The 23,140-nt window shown below is 40.9% G+C and overlaps 1 protein-coding gene across 2 annotated transcripts in view; it reads right to left on the bottom strand.

Annotated features, from left to right (window-relative positions):
• EGFLAM (EGF like, fibronectin type III and laminin G domains) overlaps window positions 1–23,140 on the bottom strand; it is a 128,808-nt gene that overhangs the window by 52,014 nt on the left and 53,654 nt on the right. For both annotated transcript variants that reach the window (XM_048851259.2, XM_048851260.2), the window contains exons 7-8: window positions 16,306–16,472; window positions 240–355 (exon numbers count right to left, since the gene is read on the bottom strand). In XM_048851259.2, the coding sequence (XP_048707216.1) occupies window positions 240–355; window positions 16,306–16,472 (283 nt within the window). The remainder of the gene's footprint in view (window positions 1–239; window positions 356–16,305; window positions 16,473–23,140) is intronic.

The raw sequence follows: 23,140 nt of genomic DNA, 5'->3' as shown, positions 1-23,140 counted from the left end.
CAGTCACATGCTAAAATTAAACATGTTCTATGGAAATTAAAGGTACATCCCCTAAGAAATATATTTGAAGAAACAAATTCATCCTAAAGGAAGAGAAAGACACAAACAAGCCACTTTTATTTTACCTGCGCACATAAGGTTAAAGGTTAAATATGCCAACAGGATCAAGTCCCTTTATCTAAAATACGACTAGAAAATAAATACAAATAGAAATGCCAAACTGGAACCTTTGAATTTACCTCTTCAATATAAATGTCATAGTCTGAATCATCAATATCAAATCCATCATCGTCACCGACTATGGTGCCTGTGATATACCGATGCCCATAGCTTCCACTTCCTAACTCCTCAGAACCTGTAAAGACAAAGCTGGCATATTCAGTTCACATATTTTCTCTCTTTTCAACCCAGAGCCATCAATTCCTGCAAAGAAGTTCAGGTCTTAACTCATCTGTTCAGAACAATGAGAACCAGGACGGTGTTGGCATTCATTTTAAAGAATCAGCAAATGTGCCAGTGTCAAGATGGAAAGCATACTGTAGAGCTAATACATCAGAAATTAAATATAAAGCAAACCAAGTGACACTCTCCTCTGGATTTTCTACTGCACTCTGTGTTCTGTACATCATTTTTTTAGACCAGAGTTTCAGTGTGACTCCATTTTTAATAGCTATATTGTCTCATTGAACAAATTCTCCCCCATTTGCAAGTGCATGGTCCACTACCTCCTCTTCTGGTGATCGAATATTATTCCTGTGTTAAGTACAACAACTGCTTACCTGGAAAAGTAAAAGCAGGAAGATATTCAGGGTGAGATTTTCAATAGCACTCAGCTTTGGCCTTAGTCTGCTCCCATTGACTTCAATGGTTATACTTGGCCACTTTGGAAAATGTCACCTTTAATGTATTTTTAGCTTTTTAAAGTGCAATTTAGCAGCTGAAAATGAAGTGAGCCAGTACCATGTGAGGAACCAGCTCTCTGTGCACCACCAGAAGTGTGATACAGACTACAGGTTAAGGACCATTATTTCAGATGGTGTAATCTCAGGGCAGAGACTCTTTTTATTTGCATGTACTCTATAGCCTCAAGCCCACCACTAATACTAGACAAACAATGACAATAGGTTATCCTGGCCAACAAAGTTTAACAAGATAGACATTAGGCATTACAAACAAGTCTTATTATTTTTGACAGTGGTTTAAAGTACTAGGGATTTAGTAACTAATGTACCAGTAGTGTTTTCATAAATTTGCTTTTTTCACAAAATAATTTTCTCACAAAAACAACCAGTTCCGAGATATTTTTACATGTATTCTCAATGTAAGCACACCCCATAATGGTAGGTCCTTAATTGGCCATTTAAGCTACCACTGCTGATCCATGCTTTGCCAAGTCTGTGTGGGTTGAATGCATGTGCTTGCTTGTTTTAGGACTACCTGTACTCTCTCTAGTTAGAGGTAGTAATTTACATTACAAAGCCTGTCCAGCTAAAGAACACCTGCTGAAGGAGAGCACAGTACCAGGGATAGCTGCCAACATGAAAAAAACAACCAACCACTTTATAGCACAGAGGCCTTAACTTCCTCCACTGAGCAAAGTGATAGAATTGATCAAAAATAACACAACTGAAAGGACCTGCAGTAGGCACAGTGTGAGCTGAGGCATTCAGCATTATCACGTAGATTGTACTTGTCTAGTTCTGGCTAACAAACTCCTCTTGCTGTGTGGGAACAGCAAAAGAATCTCAGTGGCCTAAAGTCCAGAGGGGGAAATGCCAGTTCAAGCACAGAGCTTTTTGCAGACAATGATTAGCACAAGTGGCACGCTCTCTTTCTGCCGCTGCACCAACAACCCAGAAACTGCAGTGTCTGGCTGCAGACACTTATGAAATCAAACATATGCTCACCAGATATATATTCATGCTGCTACTTTACCAATCCAAAGGCAGACCATGATATGCTAGGTACTAGTTTTATTTATGGGTAGAAGCTGTTATATTAGGACTCACCATAATTAGGGAGCAATTCTGGCAGAGATAATGAGGCATCTGTGTTTCCAGACCAAATAATTGTAGAAAAGGTGCAAGGCTTTTAATCCATCTTCTATCTATAAATAAGATGTTACATCAGCCCTATATTAACTGGAAGTATTTAGTGTAAATGAGTTACATCTTAGAAATGTAGCTCTGCTGAGTTTATAATATGCCTTTCAGCTCCTAATAGTTTGGTAAAAGTTCAAGGTTAACTAGCCATGCACACACTCAGAATACACTCATGTGGTTTTTGTTAAAGGGCTAAATTCTCCTTTCCGTTGCACCATGTAAATTACTGAAATAATGGTATTGACAATGGTGTCAGTGAGAGTAGAATTTGTCTCCCAGTATGTATTCAGAAACAGATGATTACTATAGTTAAAGAGAGAAGTATATATTGGGCCCAATCCCACTTTCATTGTGGGAGTAGACAAGTATCTACTATAAAAATATTGGTGAAAGCTTCTACTCCCAGTACTCATGTGAGTAGTCAGTGGGGTTAATCATATCAGTAGGGTGAGCAGAATTTAACCACAGTTAGGTAGGCACTCTGCTTTTACCTCATACAAAGAGCAATCACTGGCTGGCTGTCCTCCTTCCCCGCTCTATACTACTGGCAAAATATGTTTTATGAGACATAATGAGTTTCGGCAAAAGAATCAGTGTGCAACAGAAACTAAGGAAATAATAATACCCACAGCAGCAACATTATAAGTGAAATCTGCATTATACCTGGGCATGGTTTGAATGAAATTGAGCATATGATTAGCCAGTATTCTCATCCGCTCACCCTGGATCTAGGCAATCTCAGTCCATTGGAATATATTTGCTTTTATGTCAGATCTGTAATTTCACTACGGACAGCTTGCCTTTCTAAAAGAGGGACTTATTTAGTGTGTCTGTAGCTGTTTCAAAGTCAATCCAGTTCAGTCAATACTCCTCTCATTTGTTGATAGGTACAAAAACTGGGAGAGTGGCGGAGAGAAACATGGAACAATGGTGCCAGTCATGACTTGGGATGTGATCAAAACTGTATTCAAAATATCTAACATATGTACCATACCTTTTCTAATTCAAAGGTCGCAGACTACATAAGAAATATTCATAAAAGGGCAGATCCTGCGACACTCCCTCCTTTCTCAAGCAAATTTCCACTGATTTTAATGGGAGTTTTGGCTGAGTAAGGATAGCAGAAGCTGACTTGGAATAAAATTAAAAGAAAGAAAGCAGACGCCTTCCTACTATCACACACAGGGAAAAGGTTAGAGCCTTCTTTGGCCTCCAGATACATACTCACTGGGCATGGTATTGACTCCATGCTAGTTTTGCACTAGTGTAACTCCACTGATCACAATGGAATTATTCCTGAGTGACACCAGTTTCAATGAGAACAGAGGGTCAGGGTCACTGACTTGGAAACGATGCCCAATTCTGAGGGCAGAGTGTGTATCTTTTTGGGGTTTGGATCAGAATGTTCCACGTCAATGTGAAGCACAAAAGAGATGAAGTATTTTACCTTGCCAATGCTTTTTAATGTATTGAGCAGACATAGCATGTAAAGCCTGGGAAGAAGAGCAAATAAGATATGGCTTATTAGGGCTGTCAAAAAAAAAAAAGAAAAAATGTTGCTTCAAGGCCCTTCTTCTGGTTGGTTTTCTGTTTTACTTAATGAGAGAATGTGGAAGTTTGGCATTACGGGGGCAAGGGCATCTTAGGGGCCCCCGTACTTACAGGTCTCTCATTTGGCTAAGATTACCCTACCCCAACCCTCTAATGCTACTCATACAGGGCCAAATTCTTTGGAAAATCTCCTGCTGATCCATGGGATCCTGAAACAACTGCAGGATTTGACCCAAACTTGACAATGAACAGAAACTTGTTTTTCAAAACAACCAAACGTTGTAAGGAAAACTTTAAGTGGGTGCTTGGTCCACATGGAAAGGAAAAGCTCAGCAGAAGGCCAGACAGTCACAGCCGGCACAAGTAACTTATTACTCTACCTGTTGATCTGTGCATGACTCAGGTAAAGCGGTGGTAAACACAAATACAAAGACTGGGAGGTATAGCCTTATCTTGCTGTGTCTAGATTTGCAGGAGTGAATTCTCACACATCAAGATGAGACCATCTTCTATCCCACTGAGTTTTCAGTTCACATCATGGATCATATGATATGACATGATACCCACATGTGAGGCAACACAAATATAAAATAACCAGAAGACAAAGAAGTTAAGAGGAGTATTTTAAAGAGAAATCATGTGCTGGCTGATGTATTAGGAGCACGGCATAGCTCTAGCAAAGAGCTCGCCACATAATGGGTGGCAAATCAGGAATGATTAAACCAAGTGGTGCTTTGTGAATACCAAAACAATGACTACAGAGACTAAAAACATGTTATATATTTCATTACATCAGTGCTCCGGTGTGCAAGGAGATGAAGCCCATCTAAGACCCTCTACCAGCCTTGTAATCCTGTCCCATAATTAATTGAAAAACCTGCAGGGGTCATTGACATAAAACAGCCTCTCTCCAAATAACCAGGGATTAAGTTATACCAAAGAAACCTTTTCAAAATAAATAGGAATCAGCACAAACAGTTATTGCCAATTTAGTAGCCACGGGCATACTGAGAATTATGTAGGAACTAGATTGCAAAGTGCTTCAAAGTAGTTTTGTTAAACGTAGGTGCCGCAAACTTATTCAATTCAGAGGATCACATAGTTCTAACATCAAAATATTTGGAAGGCAGCTTTATCTAATGATCAGGAAACTGAATTCTATTCCTGTCAATGATTCACTTAGAGAAAATCCTGGATCCCAACACTGGCTTACTTTTCCTATCTACATAATGTGGTCAATAATACTAATCCACCTTTGTAAAACACTGAGAGATCTTTGGGTAAAAGGTTCTGTACGAATGGAAAGTGTATTTATTACCTTTAAAATGAAACATTCATGTCACGGCTTGGGTCCTAACTACCTGAAAGATTGCCTCTTTCCCTGTGTATGAGCTCAGATGAGTTCAGACTAGACACTCCAGGTTTAAATATCTGGGCCACCCTTTTTCAAAAGGGGCAGCTGATTTTTGGTGTAACTCGTTTTGCAAGTAGCCAGCTTGAGATGGCTGGTCCCTGAAAAAGTGATGCACCCAGAATTAGTGGACACTTTTGAAATGTTTGCCCTAGAAGGCAGGTGGCAAAATATTTGCAGTGAAAAGCCCTGAGTGGAATGCACTTCCCTGGCTGGCATGATGAAACCCAAGACTGGTGACCTCCAGGCCATAGTGAAAATTCCATCTGTTTTCCTAGACTGCAGCATGGGGGCAAGGGCACAAGAGCGGCAGGTGAGGATACATTGCTTATTTGATACTGTGGGAGAATTTATTATTTTTGTAATTGTTACATTTGATATTTGAAATATTTTGGTTTTGAGAAAGAGTATATGCACCCAGAGCCATCTCTAAAAAGTGTGTTTTAATATACTGGGAAAATAAATACAATGAAAAATATCTGAAGTATCTTTATATCAGTCATTAAGGTAATATTTTTATGTATTTATTGTATTACTGTAGCAACTATGAGCCACAGTCATGGACCAGGACCCCCCTGTGCTAGGTGCTGTACAATCAGAACAAAGACACAAAAATATACCATACAATTTAACTAAAACAAAATATTACATCATTTCTTTCCAATACCAAGATATAGTTAGGATTCAAGGAGAATCCATGGTTAACGTCTCCCTTTGTCCCCTCTCTGCACGTGGATAATTGTAACGTAAAACCAACCACACTTTATTATTGCATAATGAATAAGCTCTCTGTAGGTAATCAAGGCCAGATGTTCTATTTGCAATGATTCTGGGAGGTCTGTCACCTCAGGTGACGCTGTTATCAGCTCTTCAGAATACAATCTTCTCTTATTAAGCAATTCCAACAGTTTTCTGCATTGGCTGAAACACTGCCATTAAATGTAACTAATGTATTTGGTTTCAGAGTAACAGCCGTGTTAGTCTGTATTTGAAAAAAGAAAAGGAGTACTTGTGGCACCTTAGAGACTAACCAATTTATTTGAGCATGAGCTTTCGTGAGCTACAACTCACTTCATGTATTTGGAGTACAGACGTTGCTAGGATGATATAAGCACCTGATCCAATGCTCACTAATGGTGTCATAAATATAAAGGGAAGGGTAAACCCCTTTGAAATCCCTCCTGGCCAGGGGAAAGCTCCTCTCACCTGTAAAGGGTTAAGAAGCTAAAGGTAACCTCGCTGGCACCTGACCAAAATGACCAATGAGGAGACAAGATACTTTCAAAAGCTGGGAGGAGGGAGAGAAACAAAGGGTCTGTGGGTCTGTCTATATTCTGTCTTTGCCGGGGATAGACCAGGAATGGAGTCTTAGAACTTTTAGTAAGTAATCTAGCTAGGTATGTGTTAGATTATGATTTCTTTAAATGGCTGAGAAAAGAACTGTGCTGAATAGAATAACTATTTCTGTCTGTGTATCTTTTTTGTAACTTAAGGTTTTGCCAGAGGGGTTCTCTATGTTTTGAATCTAATTACCCTGTAAGGTATCTACCATCCTGATTTTACAGGGGGGATTTCTTTATTTCTATTTACTTCTATTTTTATTAAAAGTCTTCTTGTAAGAAAACTGAATGCTTTTTCATTGTTCTCAGATCCAAGGGTTTGGGTCTGTGGTCACCTATGCAAATTGGTGAGGCTTTTTATCCAACATTTCCCAGGAAAGGGGGGGTGCAAGTGTTGGGAGGATTGTTCATTGTTCTTAAGATCCAAGGGTCTGGGTCTGTAGTCACCTAGGCAAATTGGTGAGGCTTTTTACCAAACCTTGTCCAGGAAGTGGGGTGCAAGGTTTTGGGAAGTATTCTGGGGGGAAAGACGTGTCCAAACAGCTCTTCCCCAGTAACCAGTATTAGTTTGGTGGTGGTAGCGGCCAATCCAAGGACAAAGGGTGGAATATTTTGTACCTTGGGGAAGTTTTGACCTAAGCTGGTAAAGATAAGCTTAGGAGGTTTTTCATGCAGGTCCCCACATCTGTACCCTAGAGTTCAGAGTGGGGGAGGAACCTTGACAAATGTCAATGAAAACTTTCCATTGATTCCAATGAACATTGGGTCAGCTTTGCTAAGGTGATTGTGCACTGTAACTCACAGACAGCCTAACACAGAGATACTATTGAATTCTGTGGGAGCTGGGGGGTGAGGGATGGAGGGGTAAAGAGTTCAACATCTGTCAAAAGCAGGCCCAGAAACACCTAAATGTCCAAGGCCTTATTTACTTCATGGTAAGTAGGCAGATGGTGTGACTCTCTCAGCAGGGTCCATGTCTTCCTCGGGGTTTGGAAAGTGCCTTACACAGTATAGGAAGTACTGAACTCTAAAAAATAAATAACAATCAGAGCAGCTTGTGACACAGTAGGAAAATGAGATAGAAGACCAGGGTGCTTCGTGAATGCATGGTATACATGCGGGAGTGGAGTGCTCCTTCTATGTTAGCCTCCAATAGAGCAGAAACACATATGTTCAAATGCATTTGGAGTAACGCTCAGGATCTGGCCCACTGCATGCATGCATGTCACTATATAATATAAACAGTTTATTTAATTTTATATTCGCAGACCAAAAAATATGATAAACTAGCATTAACGCTTAAAGTACCGGTTAGTATTTTACAGGTAAGAAGTATCATAAGAATATTGTAATTATCCCCAAAACAAACATTGCAAACCTAGGAAATACAAACGGAAGGCTAAAGTTAAAAGAAATCCAAATGTATTAGGAACTTAACCACCTGCATTTAACTGCAATAAAAAGTTGTCACATGGACAAATGCCATCTCATCAAGATATTTCAGGCTACATCTACACTAGCAACTGTACATGAGCTTGGTTGTGCCACCATAATCCCGTATTGTCCACACTTAAACCCCAGAAGCATGTGTCTGAAGCGGAGTAGAGGGCGAGAAAGCTAGCATATCTGAGGGATGTAGATAAGTACATGCTTCAGGCTGTGGCATGTCCCTGTACCCGTGGCAGTGTGCAGTGTGGAGGGGGGTAAAGGGCATGTACCAGGTCTTGAGTTTCAATAGTCCTCCACACCCCCATTCCCATAATGCACTGAGCCCTTTTCTGCCTGACCCTACCCAATCTAAAGAGATCACTCTTTTAATCCATACAGGTGAATACAGCTCCTGCTCCCAGAGCAGCCCCCTGGCACACCCACTACACCCAGATGCTAACCAGTGTGTAATCAGAATACACTGTCCTCCACGAATTCACCCAGAACAGCAAGAACCTACACCAGTACCAGAAAATTTCAGAGTCTGGAGCAGGGGTCACTGAATGAACTCCAGCCCAGTGTCATGAAACACTTGAGGCTCCTGCACAACCATGATCTCATCAGTAGAGTTTCCAATCCCAAAGTGGTTTGTAGTGGACATATAGCTGTTTGGTGTTGACAGCTTCCACAGGGCTATGGTCACCTGCTTCTGCACCTGTATGACTTCCCTGAACTGAGAGTTCTGGCAATGCAGAGGTGTGGTGCAAGATCTTCATGCAGCTCAATGAAGGTCTATTTCCTCTTTCAGACGTTCTGAAGCCACTGCTGGTCATCCCAGGTTCCAAATCAATGTGATCCCATCACACTGTGCTGGTTCTTCTGCACCAGAAGAATGGTCCACCCCTGGGCAACACCAGCATTCACCATATCTGTGCCATAGGACCAGAATGAGTTGTCATTCACCTTCAATGTCAGCCATCTTCGACATGTCACAAAGTTCTGCGCAAATTCCATCCAGCATCTCACTGATAGCCTTCTCCACTACATAAACATTTGTCTCACAATAAGGAGCAGGAGCAGAACCACAACCACATCATCATCCCATTGCTCCACGTCTTCTACCCAGTTTAGCTGGGGGGAGATATCATCACAAATTGGCACCTGCAAATGTGTGATGACTGGGGACAGTACCAAGAGCACACAGCAAAGCAGTTCCTAGAGTGTCTCTGTGTGATGCACAGAACCCTGGGATACCACCTCTGAAACAGTACAGCAGCAATATGGACATGGGTGTACATAGGGTGACCAGACGTCCCAATAAAATTGGGACTGTCCCGATTTTTAGGTCTTTGTCCCATGTCCTGACTGATGCACGGTCGGGACGCCATTTGTCCCAATATTGCAGCTTTGGCCGCTCCAGCGTTTTGGTTTTTTTTTTGCTTTGTCAACTCCGGCCGCTTTTTTTTTTTTTTTGCTTCCCCCATGTGTCCCGATATTTTCTTTGTTTCATCTGGTCACCCTAGGTGTAAATGTACCTGGGTCCAGCACAGCATATGTGGACATACAGCATGGTATGGGGAACAGGCATAAGCATGGAGTATGTGCACCAGTGTAGACAAAGCCCCAGGTATTGAGAAATTTTGAGTTGGTAGCCAGAAAGTGGTGAGAGGGTACCAAAGAAAATATTTACTGTAAGACCTACTATTCCCTGGGAGGGAGAGAGGGAGGGGAAGGGGGGAGGACGACACTACTATTTGCTCTTTGAAGTAATACCACTTCCGAGGATGCAAAACTTAAAAGAGAAAAGATGCTTCCATATCAGACATGCCAATTTGCTGGCAATGAAATAACCTTTGCAGTAACGCTGTCTTCTTCGGAGTTTAGGGTGGATAAAAATCAATTTTTTTTTCTGAAAAAAAAATATGGGTTTTTTAATTTAAATCTGACTTTTTAATTTTGTTATTTAAATTATAGCTAGTTTTTCTTTTTAAAAATAAACCTGTTTAAAACAAAATCTGAATTTAATACAAAATATGTTAAGGCCTAAACTTATTATAATATCTTAAAACATTCAATTAGAAAATTTATATGCTGAATCCATCAGCCTCTATCAAAAACTTTGAGTTAAAGGTTGCTTTTCTATTTAAAGAAATAAACAGGGGGAAAATATGTAACTGGTCAAGCTTTATAAATATGGCACAATAGGTTAGGTACGGTATTAAGGGCTTGATCCTGTGGGGACCCAGGGGCTGTGTGACTAGGTGCAAGAGATTGGTAAAGTCATGACAGGCACTAGGACCCAGCCTCTGACTCCAGGAGACATCATCATGTATCTCATCACCACTGAACTCACCTGGGTGGTTTCATTCTCTTCTTTTATAGCTTCTCCCTACCTAACCTCTGATTGGCTCAGTTTTCAAGTTATGATTATTTATGACACCAGCCACCATGTAAACTTACTTTCCAGCTCATGGAAAAATACTGAAGTTTATGTATCTAAAATATTTAAGGTTGTGTTGTTTAATAAATATAAATTTCATTTGCGGTTTTGTTGTGTTTAATTAAATTCCAGTTACCATCCTAGTGCAGCTTGACACAAATCATGAGCAAAAAGTTAATTATCTAGTAAATAAGCAGTATATCATTCATCATTTTCTAACAAACTAAAAATGGACAATAAGAATCTGAAAATATTAAGCTATATCATTGTTTAAATAAATGTACATAGTGTGTCCTCCTAGATAGCAAAAAGATGTACCAAATCTAGTGTAAAGGGTCTATTTAGTTGTAAATCAACATGTTTTAATGGTTATATCAACCAATAAGAAATGCACCTTTGTTCAGAAAATAACTGAAGTACAAATGGAAAAGCTGATTAAAACTGGTTATTTAAATTGAGGCTTTCCACTTGGTGATTCAAATTGACTTGATTTAAATAAATCCATCCTAGTTTCTGCTAATATTTTATTTCTGCTAATATTTTATTTCAGCCGATTGGGTCCGGGTAACTATGGCCAGATGTGAATTAGATAGAGGTGGGCATTTCACTACCTGTAGATCTCTACTGATTTCCAACAGAGCTTGCTGGAGAGTTTTGACTTCTGTGCATCTTCTGGCTATGTTAGACCTCTGTAATGAAGTATTTTAAATTCAGTTTATGTACATTGAGGGCTTCTGGTTTTTGGAATTTATTAATTTCATTGGGGTGGGGGGTATTTTTAGCAATTTTTTAATTTTATGTAGGCTGTCCAAAAATCAGGAGTTTTTAGAGCTCTTTATATATGATTGTAATGTATATTATATACATGAAACATGACAGTATATACTGCTGTAATGAGAAATCTTTGTAATGTTTAATGTTGTGCTGATGCAAACACCAATATGTTAAAAGTGCATTTGGAAGCCTTTAGTGTGCGCCAGCAGGGTCTACACACAGACCAATTAATGTGAAATACATTAGTGCACTTTAGAAATGACACCTCCATAGTATGCATTACTGTTCTGTGTAGACACGCCCTTATACACAAGTGATTGTTTCCAGTGTTGTTCTGGTGTTTATTGGATAAATACCAACTTCTCTTTCTTTTTGTGGATGTTTTATTGTTTTTTATCAGTTAAAATGTAAAATTAGAAGTCTTATATATACCGTACCTGACTTTGTGACTGAGCGTTTGAGGGACTGGGCAGTGCTGACAGCTAACTCATTCACACCTTCCTGTTGTAGTTACGTGTACAGATTTCTAATGAAATAACGTTGTTTTCCCTACTCTTTCCAAATTAATGTCATGTCAGTCCCATTACTCAATTTCAACAGACTGGAATGTTATTCAGAAAGTGCAACATTCCCAAATTAGCATTCAGAACCTGAGTATCTTCTGGGCAATGGCCCACAGTGGAAGATGAAGAAAACAGGTACAAGCTGTAGATGCAGTCATCATTAAGCAGGATTGGTACCCACTCATGTAGTGAAGGATTATTAGATGGTCTAAATGATATTATGCATATTAGTACATTGTCACTTTAAAACAGTTGATCTTCCTTCAGGGTACTTTGGCAAGATGCCCTGATCCCTGAATGTTTTCAGAAGTCAGCATTTACTGTACATAAGGATAACAACATGAGTTCAGACTCCTTCCTTTATGGCTTCGTGCTCCTGCCATGTTTAAATTCCTAATGGACAGAACTGGTTGAAAATGTTCAACATTTTTCCAGAAAAATTTTCATCAGCACTGTGGACAAATATAAATCATTCTATAAGCTGGTCGAAAAACAGCAACAATTTTTCTACAAAAAGATTCCATCCAGGAAAACTGTAAGTTTCAAAAATTTCCATCAGCTCTAAGAGTGAACAATGTGCTTTTGTGTGTTGAATCTGAATAATATTGTAGTGGCTTCTTGCACAATGCATAAGATAACATGCCAGTTGTACTAATGCTAGTGTACTCTTGCTATAGGAGGCGGACAGTGCAGTATTTACACTTACTGGTAAATTTTCAAATTATTGCACCAGTAAGTAGGAGAGTTGTGCCTGAATCTACAGTGTGAACATATTTCCAGTATAAGAACAAATTTATATAATAATTTAAATCTCGGCTCTATTACCAAGTAAGATGACAGATTACAAAATTTACATGCATTTTGTAAAAAGATTTAAACGCTTGTTTTACACAAGTACAAATCAGAGGTCATGTCGCATCACATGTGCATGCACAACTGTTCTTAAAATTGGAAAAATGGCAGTGGGGGAGGGGTAAGAAACATCATGTGGCAGTGATGGGACAAGTTAGGATCCCAAGTACCAGTGCAACGTGATATCCTCTAGAACACGAGTAAACAGTAGTCAAGTAAAAAGAAAAGGAGAACTTGTGGCACCTTAGAGACTAACCAATTTATTTGAGCATGAGCTTTCGTGAGCTACAGCTCACTTCATCGGATGCATACCGTGGAAACTGCAGCAGACTTTATATACACACAGAGAATATGAAACAATACCTCCTCCCACCCCACTGTCCTGCTGGTAATAGCTTATCTAAAGTGATCATCAAGTTGGGCCATTTCCAGCAAAAATCCAGGTTTTCTCACCCTCCACCCCCCACACAAATTCACTCTCCTGCTGGTGATAGCCCATCCAAAGTGACAACTCTCTACACAATGTGCATGATAATCAAGTTGGGCCATTTCCTGCACAAATCCAGGTTCTCTCAACCCCTCACCCCCCTCCCAAAAACCACACACAAACTCACTATCCTGCTGGTAATAGCTCATCCAAAGTGACCACTCTCCCTACAATGTGCATGATAATCAAGGTGGGCCATTTCCAGCACAAATCCAGGTTTTCTCACCCTCCCACCCCCATACACACACAAACTCACTCTCCTGCTGGTAATAGCTCATCCAAACTGACCACTCTCCAAGTTTAAATCCAAGTTAAACCAGAACATCTGGGGGGGGGGGGGAGGAAAAAACAAGGGGAAATAGGCTACCTTGCATAATGACTTAGCCACTCCCAGTCTCTATTTAAGTCAAGTAAGCATCAGAAGCAGGAAAAAAAAAAAGAACTACATATTTTCAGTGTCTAAATTCTCTCCCTACACAACGTGGTCTGGGGTTAATTTATTGCTATATTCTTAGTCCACATTAAAAAGCCTACCTTTAACTTCCAGGACCAACTAAGAAGGGTTTTGAACTTGTCTGGTCCCTACTTTTGCATGACTGCAAAGACAAACAATTATTTAACTTGGGCACTTTAAATAAATCTAATGATTAATATCTCTATGAGTGTCTTGGACACTGTAAGTTAAGTTACTATTATTATTCTGAATAGCAGTAAACTGGGATGTATATATATAGGAACATTGCACAAAATGGGCACACACAGCATTGGAGAACCCACTGATAAACCCTAGTGACAGTACAAGGGACGATAGATAATGACGGTAACAGAACATCACTGTTTGCCCATGCACTGGACATTGGAGCGGATAGGCACTGGAGACATAGGAGAGATTTTCAATGGCACAAATGGCAGTTAAGTAGCCAACTCTCACTGACCTTCAAATGGAAATTGGTTGCCTATGAGCCATTTTTAATCTTTGAAAGTCTCACCCCAGCAGACTCTAGGAGGATGTTACCATTGTTGGCCATCGGTACAGAGAACGAATGGAGGGTTTCACATATACTGGCTTTGTCAGCAGCTTTTTCAGCCTGTGTGGGCCAGGGGCACTGGAGCAATATAGTGGGGGTGCTGAACACCACTGAACAAAACTGTAAACACTGTATATGATGGAAGCCATGCATTTAGTTGTTATTATTACTTCAAGACAGGGTGTGCAGCACCCCTAGTTCCACCCCCCCCACCCCCCATGGGGAATTGTAGTGGTGCACAGTGACCAACATCCTCACTCTGCAGGGGTCCTGGAATTGGCCAGTGCATCTCCCAAAATGACCAGCACTGGCCAGACAAGGGATATGGCTGCAGTGGCCAAGGGAACTTTAGACAGAGGGGCTCCTATGGGATCTTGTCTGCATTTGAAAGGTGCTCTCCCCTAACAGAACTCCCAAACATTGCCTGCCCTCCCCTAGTGGTGAACAGCCCCTCATGCATAGCTGCTCCGACCGGTGCAAAGGGGATGCAATTTCCACCACCTGTGGCAATCAGGATGAAGTAAGCTCAGACAGTGCAATGTGCTACCAGTTTAAAATTTCAGTTTTTCAGATCCCTCCAAACATCCCTGGCACAATAACTCCACAGAAGCCACTGGAGTTACACCAGGGATTAATTTGACCCAACTATGTATCCCCAGCCTTTCTGATACAAACAATTTCATACAGAACCATTGCTCTAGCTCTCTACAAGAAAGGCAACTTCCAGTTTTCAGACTTGTAAAGGAAAATAGCCTCTACTAGGTTTGCCAATTAAACTGTTAGCTGAGTACTGCATTAATAAGCCCAGTAGGAAGTCAATCCTATCCTTATTAGCAGAGCTAAACACTTTATCTTTTCTTACAAAAGAATGCAGACATTCATGTTGAAAGATAAACAGGAAATAGATGAGCACACACCTGGGTCTGAAGCGGAGGAAGCGTACCTTTCGGGATCTAAGAATCAGGGATCCCATGGAGCATACTATACTTTAGAGGTTTCCATGAACATTCAGTTCAGAAGTTGAACTTAAAGTATAGCAGCCTCAGAAAATAAACACTGCACAAACAGTTCAAGGGATCCAATTTACCAGCAAGAAAAAGACCAAGGAGTGAAAAGCAAAACTAACAGTGAAATGAGATGATTAATGACAAAATGAAAGGACTCACAAGTAAGGATATAAACCTAAGGGGCTTGAAAATCAATCCTCAGTGGGTTAAAAATATAGTCTGTAAGACCCACACCAACCTCTAAAGCTGAGGTCTACATTTACACAGCATACAATTGTTTGCTGCTATTGTGCCTCACCAAATACAAGCCTGACCTAAAAACACAACTATATCCCCCAATATCATTTGGCCTTTTGTAATAATTTAATTACAGACAATTTTCATTCCCATGCATGTGCGAGAGCCTGTGGCAGAGGCAAGGGCTGAGCAGTGAGCACCCCCGCAGCACATTGGAAAGTCGGCGCCTGTAGCTCCATCCCCGGAGTCGGTGCCTATTGAAGGAGCCGCATATTAACTTCTGAAGAGCCGCATGGGGCTCCGGAGCCACAGGTTGGCCACCCCTGCTCTATCGGTCTAATAACAAGCTGTTTAAAGGTATTTTAAACTTGATTCTTCTTGGAAGTTCCCAGCCCTCCTTTATGACTGTGAAGACTGTAGGTGCTTAAAGGCAGCTGGATGTATGGGTTTATTAAAATCCCCCCTCAAAAAACCCACAAACAAACAACATTATAGGAAGACCGGGTTGTGGGTGATTATTTAAATGGTGTTTGAATGCAGTTCTGCCTAAAATATAACCTTCTCCATGCAGTTTCCAATCAAAAGGGTATAATTACATGTTCATACTAATAGTCCTGTATCTGTGCTTAAAAGTGCAAGATCCTCAGTCCTTCTCACATAGCAGTATAGATTTGCTTTGGTCTTTTTGAGTTGTTTGAATTATGTATGCAATATACACAATTCAATTTTAAAGAACTGCAAAAAAGGTGAGCAATAAACTTGTCTGTCTTAATTCTCCCTGTGACATTCGCTTATCAATTCTGTATGAAGTTGACACAAAAGTCAGTAAGTAGTGATCCAAAAATATCTGGCAATGACCTCTGGAGCCTGGAAACAGTATGAGACTGCTTTTGCCTATAACCTCACAGAATCTTACCAGTGGCTCAACTTTCACAGAATTCTGCAAACCTCAAAAGGAAGCACATGTGGTGTCAGGTTCAGGGTGCTTGTGTGCTTTGGTGTTCAATGAGAGTTCCTTACAACTCTGATCCTTTAAAAACTTCACTTTTAGGGTAGCCTTAATTAAGAAAAGGTATGCTACTCACTGAATGTTCGGATAATGTCACTTGGACTGCTGGATAAACTGGATCCATAGGAATTCGCGGCTCTGATTGCAAACTGGTACTTGGTGTTTGGAATAAGTCCTTTTAGAACCATGGATTCCATCTGGATCTGCTCTTTTATTACTGTCCAATTGCTGTCAAGGTCTGGCCTAGGATTAAAAACAAGATAATAAATAAGTAAAGTTAGCTGTACATGTTAATTGCCTTTAAACTGTCCAGAAGTATACAAAATAATGAGGTACAAAAAAGGCACAGGAAGGAAGTACAAAGGGCAGGGGAAGTGGGCCGGGCAGAGCTGGGGTCTATAGAGAGTCAGGGCCATTCGAGACCTCTCTCCTCCTTGCCCCAGGAGCCGAGAGCTCTATTTTACTGTTGGGCTGAGGCTGTAGTGTCTGTAAAGATGGTGGGAAGGAATCATAGGACTAGAAGGAACCTCAAGAGGTCATCTAGTCCAGTCCCCTGCACTCGTGACAGGACTAAGTATTATCTACAGTGGACCATCCCTGACAGGTGTTTGTCTAACCTGCTCTTAAAAATCTCCAAAGATGGAGATTCCACAACCTCCCTAGACAATTTATTCCAGTGCTTAAGTACACTGACAGGAGGTTTTTCCTAATGTCCAACTTAAGCTGCAATTTAAGCTAATTGCTTCTTGTCCTATCCTCAGAGGTTAAGGAGAACAATTTTTCTCCCTCCTTGTAACAGCCTTTTACGTACTTACCATGTCCCCTCTCAGTCTTCTCTTCTCCAGACTAAACAAACCCATTTTTTTCATTCTCCCCTTATAGGTCATGTTTTCTAGACCTTTAATCATTTTTGCTGCTCTTCTCTGGACTGTCTCCAGTTTGTCCACATCTTTCCTGAAATGTGGCACCCAGAACTGGATAAAATCCTCCAGTTGAGGCCTAATCAGCGTGGAGTAGAGCGGAAGAATTACTTCTCATGTCTTCTTACAACACCCCTGCTAATACATCCCAGAATTAGGTTTGCTTTTTACAACAGTGTTATACAGTTGACTCCTACTTAGCTTGTGATCCACCATGACCCCCAGATCCCTTTGACAGCCAGATCCCTTTACTGTAAATAACCACTGTAAATAAAATGGCACACAATGCTTTACCAGAAAGTCTTCAAGCTGTTTGTGGGGCTAGAAAGTACGTAGAAGCGAGTCCGCACACCACAGTGGAAAAGCATTTACTCATGAAAATTGCTCTATTAAAGCCAATGAGGCTACTCATGTGAAGTAATGCTACTCAGCATAAGTAAGGGTGGTAGAATCAGAAACATAGTGTATGCGGAAATTTTTTTTCTAATTTTTCATAATTATTATAAGATCATTTAGAAGCCTGTTTCTCAATTCAAGTGTGCTATATATTTCCCCCCTTCTTTTCCTAGCCTTTTGTATGGATTTTGTGAGCACAATTTTCAAATGTGGATATCTTAATAGGACATTCAAATGCTACATTTGAATCTACAGAATGGCACATCAGGCAAGATTCTGACCTGTTTAGTAAAATTTTGCAACTTGATGTCAATGGAGTTACTCCCGACTCACACTGGTGTAACCAAGATCAGAATCTAAATTGAAAATGATTGTTTTGCTTTATGATTAAGTGTCCATTAACAAATCTCCATTGGAAAACTGGGGGTCAAATTCTTCTCTCAGATACATCAGTGTAAATCTGGAGTAATAATGGTGGGAAAGAAGAATCTGTTCTAGGTATGTCGATTCAGTAACAAGTAATACAATTCCCATCACTGCTCCGAGGAGATGCCTAGTTAAATCTTGAATCATACTTAAGGCTGCGATTCTTTCACGGAGGTCACAGAAATCATGGATTCCGTGACTTTCTGCAACCTCCGTGACTTCTGCTGTGGCAGGTGCAGCTGACGTGAGAGCTGCACGAGAAGCTGGCCCCAGGGCCAGCTTCTCAGGTGCCCCCTGGGCAGCTGCACCTGCCACTGCTGGAGCAACCTGGGGCCAGCTGCTCCAGGAGTCCCCGGGGCCAGCCACACCGGCTGCTGCTCAAGAGGCCCCAGACAGTTGGTTCCAGGGACTGTATGAGCAGCAGCTCCAAAAGTAGAGATTTAGTGAGGGGAGTTTTTGGTAAAAGTCATGGACAGGTCACAAGCTAAATTCCCTCTAATCTGCACTGCTGCACAGCTACCTGTTAAGCCCCACACAGGGGCTCAGGGCTGCAGCGGGAGAGATGCCTCTTCCCCAGCACGGATCCTGCCATGGCAGGGAGAGGCACCTCTCCCCGCTGGCCCCAGCACAGACCTGACCTGGACTGCTGTGGCCGGGGGAGAGGCGCCCCTCCCCCAGGCCCAACTCAGCCCCACATGGACCTGCCCCGGACTTGCCGTGTCCAGGGGAGAGGTGCCTCCCCCCAACCCAGGTGCTGCTGCGGGGAGAGAGAGCTGCAGGGAGTCCTCTCTCCCCGCCGTAGCCCCTGGGCAGCCTGCACTCCAAACCCCTCATCCTTGGCCCTACCCCAGAGCCTGCACCCCCAGCCAGAACCCTCACCCACCCACACCCCAACCCTCTGCCTCTCATCCCCAGCCCCACCCCAGAACCCTCACCCCCGCCACACACCCCAATCTCTGCCTCAGCCCTGAGCCCCCCCCACATTCCAAACCCCTCGGCCCTACCCCCACCACATGAGATTTATTATGTGCACCGATATGGAGGTGATGTGTCACACATCACCTCCATATTGGTGCACGTAACAAAATTCATTCTGCACATGCGTGGGAAAAATTAGAGGGAACACTGGTCACAGGCCATGAATTTTTATTTATTGCCCGTGACCTGTCCATGACTTTTACCAAAAATACCCGTGTCTAAATCTTAGCCTTAATCATACTGAAAGCAGAAAGCCAAATCCTGCTTGCCTTATTCGTATGAACAGACCAGCTGAAATTAGGGGATCATTCACATGAGAATACGGCCCAAACAAAAGTTCCAGAGAAACTAGATGTATTAACGTAATGAATTTTTTTGGAAGGGAAGCATGCATTGCATCTGCCTGTTCTGTAATTGACCTTAGGGGAGCTAGTCTGATATTTTGACACAGTCCCCACTCTTCATAAGAGTTAACTTGTACCACCAAAGAGAAAACATAATGGAAGGAAGTAAACAAATGTAAAAACCCAGAAATTTAAACATGAAGCCAGCTCAAAGAAACTCAGATTAAAGTAGCTGAAAATAAAAAAGGGAAAGAAATGACCTTCAAAATAAAATTATCCTGGTGTCCTTTACTAAGATGTCCTTCTGATATTTATTGCAGGAAATAACCTCCAAGTGCTTCCTGAATCTACTATTGTTTACAGAGGGCTAGTTGCAAATATCTCCAGCAGTCTTCTAATGAAAATTATAGCACAAAACAGGCATTTTGCATTTCTTGTTTATTTGCAGCTGCAGGGAACAGAAAGTTACCATATGTTTTATTAGTCAATACAAGATTTATTGAATCATCCAGGCTTTTATGTCTTTTGTGCTAGTAGGGTGGGTGCATTAATAAAACAAGAGTTTGCAACTATTACCTGCATCCTGCTTAGGGCATAACCCAAGAGCTGGCAATGTGAATATTTGATTGTCTCACTGGGTGCCGCAAGAAGAAATCAGTTAAAAAAAAATTAAAAAATAAACCCTTCACAGAAATGCACAAGATGTGATGACTCAGCTAAAAATATTGCTTTAAATCCATCTCAATAGCAAATTTATCGTGTTAGACAGGGAAGCCAAAAGAAATTTCCTCTAAGCAAGAAGCAGGGGGAAGCCTTGGAAACTATAACCAGTTCCCCACTCTCCTTTCCATGCCTGGGCCAAATGACCAAAATGAAAACATGCAACATTTTCCAAATTAAAGATTGCTGATGCCTTTTCTTTATATATACTTCTCAATAGCAATCTCAGTTTTCCAGTACAAGTCTCGTTGGATCTAATAATAATACAAATAATTCCTGCCAATTAAAAATAGCCTTGTGGATATAATATAATGGATACAGCTACCATATGCACCAGAATGGGAATATACACATCTAAAAGGAGAAACCATGTGGAGACATAGCTTCCTGAGAGTGGATTGCAGAGATATGTTCAGTCTCCAAAGATCCTAGGCTACTGTTGACTTTTTCTAATTTTCTTTTGCAGGCCTTTCTTCTAGGGAAACAATAACAGAGGAAGAGTATTCAAACCACTAAATGCATTCAGTTAAAAACAGAGAGATTTATCACTTGACCTTTACTTTCCAGCCTGTCCTCTGTATTAACAAATCAGTATAACATGATAAAATGGCAAACAGATGGATAGAGAAACATTTGTGATAAACTCAGCTCACTATGTTCAGTGAGCCAACTTCAATGTTTTCTTGTTCTCTGGGGTTTAGAAATGTCCTGCATAAAAGTTCAGTTTATGTCAACTTTTACATCAGTAAGGCTCACTGAGAGAGCAATCAGTTCTACACAGTGATGAGCTGCCAAAAGATGAAGAACAGGTTCCTTCACTCGCTCCGGGTCTTCGGCGGCACTGAAGGACCCACCGCCGAAGTTCCGCCGAAGACCCAGAGCACCGCCGGATGAGTAAAAATTGCCTAAAGTTAACCATGGGCTTAAGTGTTTTCTTGTTAAAGCATTCAAAAGCTTTCTAGTTGCCTCACAGCACACTGTCTGGTTCCTTGTATTCTTTAACAACCGGTTCTAACCCGGCTTCAAAATTTAACAACCGGTTCGCGTGAACTGGTGCGAACCGGCTCCAGCTCACCACTGGTTCTACAATCACTTCATACAGCTATGTTTCCTTTCCCTTGACACACTGGGAATAACCCTTTGTGCTACAATACTGTGTATAAATCTGACCCTCATCAGAGAGCTCAATACAATATATCTGTCTAAGAGGAAACCAGAAGACTTAGAGCGCCATTTTCTGCTCTTAAGTTACAGCAGTGCATCTTCAAAGCAGTGTTTGGAGAAGCATGGTGTAACTGAGTGCAGGATTTGGCCAACATTAAGCACAAAGTCAAACAGAGATGTTTTAAAATATAATAAGCCACATGGTCCAAATCATTGGGATTGGGCAGATTTCACTAAGAGCTGAATTTTGTCCTGTGTGTGTCTAGAACATTTGTGTTGCTACTTTATAACATAATCTAATGTTTGATTGAATTTTAAAAAAGAAACCTTTGAACTGTAAAGAACTACAAATTCATAAGCACTTGAAATTTCTTTTTAAATGAGCTGGGAATAATTTAGTAAAATAAAACATCTGCTAATAATCCAAATTTTATAGTTCTCAGCCCTTTAAAGCCATGTTTTTACTTAGCCCAAGTAACAAGCTCAGACCTGCAAAATATTAGTTGTAATGCTCCTATACACAGTAAATTAACAAAAATTATAGGGAATTCATATTTGCCACGAAAAAATACTCTACATATGAGGTAACTCATTATGGGGCATTATTATTGTTATTTACATCCTGCTTTTTCATTCTATTGCGATTGTGCCTCAGAACCACAATCAGGGCCCCACTGTACTATGACAGCATTTCCCAAACTTTTGAAAGTTGAGCCCCCTTCAGGAAAATGAAACCAATCATGCCCTCAAATGACATGTTGTTATAGGCCTACCGTTCTTACTTTATATATCTTCCACAGCCCTATCTTTCCCTGGTGCACACACACACACACACACACACACACACACACACACACACACACAAATGTTTTCCAAAGATGTCATTCTTCATAATATGATACTTCTTCTCTTTTCCTGTATGGTCTGAGCAGCGACATAGTTAACAATATTGACATTAAAAGTATCATCTCTGGGCACTTGAGTTAGCACTCACTGAAATGAATGGGGCAGTTCACATGTCAGAGATATTGTTTCAGGCTCTCTGCAAACTCAAGCAGTCAGCGCTGCATTGCTTACACTCAGGTTATGGTGTGAAAGTCTTCATTACCACAGAGCTGAGGAAAACAGACCAGAATTCCTCTCCCACAGGAAATTATAATATTTCAACATTCGTTTTCATCCTGTATCAGGATGAAAAGTTGAAATCGTGGAAATTTTCAATTTGGAAGTACCAAAACATTTTGTTTAGACATTTCTATTTGAAATAATCGTTTAGTTTGGTTTGTTGAACCAAACTGCAACATTTAGCTTTGAGTTCATAGAATCATAGAATCATAGAATATAAGGGTTGGAAGGGACCCCAGAAGGTCATCTAGTCCAACCCCCTGCTCGAAGCAGGACCAATTCCCAGTTAAATCATCTTTTTTTTTTTTTAAGAAAGCAGACAAGAAAAAAAAAAAGATGATTTAACTGGGAATTCGATGATTTAACTGGGAATTGGTCCTGCTTCGAGCAGGGGGTTGGACTAGATGACCTTCTGGGGTCCCTTCCAACCCTTATATTCTACATTCAACATTGGACTGCATTCACCTATGGTGTGATGGTGCCTCATAGGAGTTGTAGATCAGATACCTCTTGTACCCTATGGACTGGGCTCCCTGGTCAGACATCTCCCATGATGCACCCCAGTCATGTGATTCCCATGTTGTAGCACATGACTCAGTAAAAGGAAACCACAGGGAATCATGAGAGATGTAATCCAGCCAAGGAGCCTGGACCAGAAGAGAGAATGGAGGCATGAAGAATCTGAACTACAACATCCATGAGGCACTGCATCATGAAATATTTTGGTTCAGTTTAACTGAAATATTTCAATTTGGGTTGAACTGACCTGAAATAAAATATTTTGTTTTGATTTTCCCAACAGAATTTTTTTTGTCAAAAATCAAAATATTACTGTGTA

This window comes from Caretta caretta, chromosome 5, assembly GCF_965140235.1.
Source record: "Caretta caretta isolate rCarCar2 chromosome 5, rCarCar1.hap1, whole genome shotgun sequence".
Lineage (NCBI taxonomy): Eukaryota > Metazoa > Chordata > Testudines > Cheloniidae > Caretta > Caretta caretta.
The sequence above is the reverse complement of the archived record's forward strand: the minus strand, read 5'-3'. Positions and strand labels throughout refer to the sequence as shown.